Raw genomic sequence first — 5,670 nt, forward strand, 5'->3', positions numbered from 1 at the left:
TTCATTTTATGGATATATTTTCCTCAACATAGATTACTAAATAATCCAAATCAGACACCGTGCCCTTAAAGTAGAAGAGGTTTATTATTCACTAAATGTTTTACATAAACACATGATAAATCTAAATATAAAGCGAGAAAACTGTCCGACTTGACCGCAGCGTTTTGTCACCACCCAGCAGGGGTACACAGTGGGTTACTTTGGGGTCCTTCTTTAAGTCATTTTGGGGTACAATGGTTCTGGAGAAAGCTACAAGCAGCAAGACAGGAGACCAAACAATCAGTCCTAAACAGACATGTTTGAAAGGGTTAGTTAGTTAAGATAAAATGACAAATGATCAATGAAATTCAGAAACTGTGTCCTTACTTTTAAAGATTAAACTCTACATTACATCAGCCAGCATAGAAACTGATACTGCATCAACATTTGTTTGTTTGTTCCCGTTTCTTTTGTTGTTTTGCCCTTAAAACTGATGTTCTGCTTGTTTGCAAAATGAAAACTCAGCCGAAGAGGACATGAATGATCCTTTTAATCCAACTCATGACTAGAGACCAAACTGATTTCTTAACTTCTTGTCTTAACTGACACTCTTGCAGCAGCTGGTCTACCGACATCTCCTGATCTCTAAAAACCAACTTCAAATGACCACATTCGTTCTCATCACTGATCCAGCCCTGCAGTGCAATTTTAATAGTAGTTTGGTTAAATCCAAAGAAAGTCAGGAGAACTCTGTCAGGCAAAAGTTGGCAGTCGAATGGCGGCGTTGACTGTGAGCTCATGTACAAGACGTCTGTAGCGTTGTCTTTGGCACAGTTATCAACCGTGACTGAACCGTGGTTGAAAGCCAACATGTAAATGTCATTTCCATCACCGCCGACCAGGTAATCGCCACCGGTGGACACCAAGATGTCATTGCCGTCCGAGCCTTTGAGAAGAGAACTTTCGTAACCGGACACCAAGATATCAGAGTAGACGGTGCCGATGACTATCTCCACATCCTTCAACACGTCGCCCTCAGCATCGGCGTAGCGGCCTTGTCCCGTCAGCAGGTTGACATAAACTCCTTTACCTGTGTCAGGATCGCCCCGGTACACAACCGTGTCTCTGCCAGGACCGCCGTCCATCAGATCAGCCCCTGGTCCAGGAAGGAAGACGTCCTGGCCAGAGTTTCCCATCATAGTGTCATTTCCGTCCTCGCCATAAAGAGTGTCATCGCCCAAGCCACCAATCAGGATGTCGTCTCCGTTCCCTCCGATCAGCGTGTCATCGCCTCCTTCCAAGGCGTCATCCTTCCACCCACCAATCAGAGCGTTGTCTTGATCGTTACCTAAGGCAAGAGGCAAGGCAGCTTTATGTCCACAGCACATTTCAGCAACAAGGTGATTTAAAGTGATTCACATAAAACATTAAAGAGCAGTAAAAACTATTTAAAGAAATCGTTAAAAAGAATATAAAAACTGCTAAAGTCCAGTTCTGAGCAAAGATTCAAGACAAGATGCAACGCTCCAGTCTGCAGCATTCTGAAAGCTGCTAGTTTCCACCAATTAGACGAGACGTGTATCATCTGCATAGAAACAACTCTCTGTACCATACAGCCCCCCCAATATTCAAAACTAGTTGAATCCAAAGTAATGCCCTTGCTCTGGACTTCCGTTCTAACTTCAGACTTTTCAGGTTTTTTTTGTAGCTGTTGGAACAAATTCCAGAAGTCAAATAGTAAAAAAATTTAAACTATTCAAATATTGAAATTACTATTTGAATGTGTATTAACATAAATATGTTATCACTCTTCTCACCTTGGTTTACACACTTGTGAAACAAAATGCTTTAGTCAAATTACGTCTGATGAACAATAAAGTTAGCAGGAGTGAGCAGCACAAGACATTGTGAGATCTTTGGGCACAGAGCTAAAGTTACGGTAGAGACTGAGTAACAGCCTTGACCAACTGCCACTTTGCTTGTTTGCTAGCCATGATGTCTCTCTCTTTCTCATGGGCGGGCCAAATTCTCTGGGTGGGCAAAGCAGAGAAAGGGGAGGTAACCTTTCCCCTTATGACCTCATAAGGAGCAGATTCTAAATCGGCCCATCGGAGCTTTCATTTTCTCAAAGTCAGAGCAGGATACCCAGGGCTCGGTTTACACCTATCACAATTTCTAGCCACTGGGGGACCATAGGCAGGCTGGGGGAACTCACAATAATGTTAAAAAACCTCATAAAATGAACTTTAATGGAAACCTATTGACTCCGCCGCCGTTCCGGAGTGGATCCGCAGACGTTTTTTTCAAAACTGCTGTCATTGTGCTAACCGAGCACCGTCAGACTTTACAACAGAGTTGCTTCCCTACATTTGTTAGATAATGTTTCATTAACGTTACAGAGATCTCTGTTGATTTGTGTTCGCCGCTGTGTGCTCGTAGTTTAAAATGAATGTAAGTAAAGCAGCAGACAGAAATGCAATGTGCCGTTAATGTTTGAAGTCCCTCTAGTGGTGGATGGAACATATAACATCAACCACATGTTGATAGTTGCTCTGGCAGTGCATACGCCCGAGTAGTGTAGTAAATATTAAAGCTATAGTATTAATGAACATCTGTTAAATTCAAGCCATTGCCAAATTAGTTGATGCAAAGCTAATTAAGACATAAGACACACAAAGTATCAGCTCCACACAACTCTCTCTGTATTTCTCAGTATAATGATGATGAGATGTTTACAAAATGGTGTCGCAGCAGTTGGAGTGATGCATTTTACGTCACAACTGAGAAAAGAAAACGGCGGCGCTCAGCTTCGGAGACGAAGAGAACTGCTGCAACTGGTGAAGGCATGGCGGAAAACCAGAAGAAGGGCCCACAAAATGTTTGTCTTCTGAAGAGTCTATCATGTTTTTTTAGTACTTTGTGTCATCCTTGATTTGACGGGATAAACGCTATGAACTGCTCAGGAGAGGTGTGCGGGTGGTGTGTGTTCAACAAAAGCTTGGGTCATGTGGTTGTGCCGACAGTGTTGTTGTCGTGACTAAGAATTCCTCATGTGGGCGACAGAAACTACACACTATAGCTTTAATAATAGGCAGAATACTTTTTAAATTTGAATATAAAACCAAAATAAGGAATGAAATTTGAATGGCGTTACAGAGGAAGATTGACAGCTCTACTACTTACCTAATATGTTATTGGACTGGGAGGGACAGCCTTGCACCGTGTGGACCTTTGACAGATTCCTCTGAGAGTTGAGGTCCAAGCGGCAATCAACCTGCAGCTGTTTCAGAGTCACTTTGAAAGCTTCAGTGTCAAAGAAAGCGACATCTCTGGTTGAGTTTAGTGATTTCAATTTAAAATTCACACCATCAGAGCTCTGAAATACTAAGTGCTGATGTTTGGAACTATTGGTGTAGTTGAGCAGAGTGAATTTGAATTGTTCCCCTTTTGATGTGATCGTCACTTCCAGATCTTCTGTTGATGAGTCCAGTGTGACTTGACTGCCATGAAGATAATCCATGTCAACCAACACAGTATCAATACTCTGATCTTCTGCAAAGTTATCGATCAATGAGTCATTTCCATATCCTTGTTTGATTACGTAAGTGTCTTTTCCTTCACCTCCAAACATTAAGGCACCCCCGGTGTACGGATCAAGCAGATTCTCATTGCTGTTCCCAACCATGATGTCGAAGCCTGAGGAACCGTACATTTCTTTCACTGAATCATGATTCTTCATCATCATCACTTTGCCTTGAAGGCCGCAGAAGACTCGCTTCATCTGTGAATTATTTCTTCTATATCTGAAACACTCATTTTCAGACTCATCTTCTACATTAATTGAGCGTTTCTGGAGATGTGTTTGGAGCAAATTAAGTAGTTCAGGTTTCTGGCTTCTATAATCAACAGTTACGGGGAACATTAAAGACTCATCACAGCTGCTGGGGTTGGTCATCAGTCCAGCTGTTATTCCATCACTGGTTTTAATCTGCAGGTGCTGATGAAACTTTGAATCAAACCAGTTCTGTAAAATAACATCTTCTCCACCGTGTACCAAAATGATGATGCTCTGTCCTTCACAAAAACACGTTATGTTCTCGTATTGTTCTTTCAGAAAGAGAATATCCAAGGCTAGATCTGGCGATTGGTTGTTGATGGTTTTGACTCCTTGGCCCGGTGTGATAACGTACCAGTCCTCTCCTCCTCTACCCTGGATGAAATCATCTACTTCTCCTGGGACAATAACATTGTGCTCTTTGTTCCCTCTGATGGTATCGTTGAACTTTGACCCGCGAACCTCCGTTACGCTGCTAAAAGCCTCGTCCTACTCCAGGTCCACCAGCAGAGGAGATGGCGAGCTGCTGTAGTCGATGCTGCTACTTTTAATACACTTGGTGAACTGGTCTCTGTCCAGGCAGTCGGTCTTGTTATCTGAGATTGTGAAAGTGATCAAATCTTTTGTGACAACAAGCAAATGTCTGTCTGCTGCTGATCTGAACCAATTCTCTAAAGTCACACTAACGAGCCTGTTGTCATGGAAAGCGTTCAGAACAACATTGTCATACACTACTTCCACTCTAAAAGTGTGAAGGTTTGCTTCTATTATGGCCAGGTCTGTTTTAGTGTCTTTGGAGTAATTTTCAATAAACACTGAAGACTGTTTTCTGACTTTCACTACGTACATGTCTTCTCCTTCACGGCCCATCAACACATCTCGACCTCCTCCTCCATCTATGAGATTATTCTCTCCATTTCCAACAAGTTGATCGTTATACTGAGACCCAAAGATGTTTGTAACTGTGCTTAAAAGTGGCTGGGATGCATCCACATCTTCACCACTAGAGCTAAACATCTTGTTAATCCCTATGGCCACCAGCTGAACAGAAGTAACCACGACGGAGGAAATCTCAAACAAGACTCCTTCTCCAGACATCATGTTCATGTGACGATACGGTTCCCCTAAAAACCATCCTTCTATGGTCACAGTGTGACTTCCCTCATACATTAACACAACATCATTTCCAGATTTAGATGCAGAAATGTGACTGTAATCAACACTGAAATGAAGAGTGTCTAGTGCTTTTGAAGGATCGTAGTTGTTAATGATTGTTTTCCCTCCATTTTTAGGAATAATGTACGTGTCTTTTCCTCCACATCCTTCAACGTAACTTCTCTGTGGACCGAGGAAGAATATGTCATCATCTGGTTCACCATAAAGCATGTAATAGTAACTTAACATGACTTCAATCACATGTTCATCCTCTGCTTTCTGAATTGCAAAAAACCGATTAGAATCTCTATTTCCTTTGTATTCCCCAAACCTTGACTCTGATACAGCTTTATAACCTGAAACCACCGTCACAGAGCCGGCTGGTATGAACCACAGTATTTTCTTCTCTAGTTTCTTGTACTCTAACTGATGTGACTCTCCCAGGCCAAGAATAATATCTTTGCTTCCCTGTGTATCAATCGGCCAACACCTTTTCCCAAAACTCTCATCACTAGACACAAAATAGTACATGCAGAGTTCAGATGGACCCTGGTCGGCGAGGCAGAAGTGAACTCCTCCTCCGTTCCAAGAAGAGTCGCCACCGCTAAAATCAACGGCACTCGTTCCATCCTGTTGCTTTGTAACTTCGTAATATTTGTGATAGTCTGATATCTGTTCAACAAGTCTGTGTCCCTGCTCAA

The 5,670-nt window shown here is 42.3% G+C and overlaps 1 protein-coding gene across 1 annotated transcript; it reads right to left on the bottom strand.

Moving 5' to 3' along the window:
• On the bottom strand, window positions 1–4,204 carry LOC116057258 (bifunctional hemolysin/adenylate cyclase-like). Its single transcript, XM_031309643.2, has 2 exons — window positions 3,163–4,204; window positions 1–1,327 (listed from the first exon to the last, which is right to left on the bottom strand). Exons 1-2 carry the CDS (start codon window positions 3,932–3,934, stop codon window positions 501–503), a joined length of 1,599 nt encoding a protein of 532 aa, XP_031165503.1. The 5' UTR covers window positions 3,935–4,204; the 3' UTR covers window positions 1–500.
• Between the last annotated feature and the right edge of the window lie 1,466 nt (window positions 4,205–5,670).

Source organism: Sander lucioperca, chromosome 2 (assembly GCF_008315115.2).
Source record: "Sander lucioperca isolate FBNREF2018 chromosome 2, SLUC_FBN_1.2, whole genome shotgun sequence".
Classification (NCBI taxonomy): Eukaryota; Metazoa; Chordata; class Actinopteri; order Perciformes; family Percidae; genus Sander; species Sander lucioperca.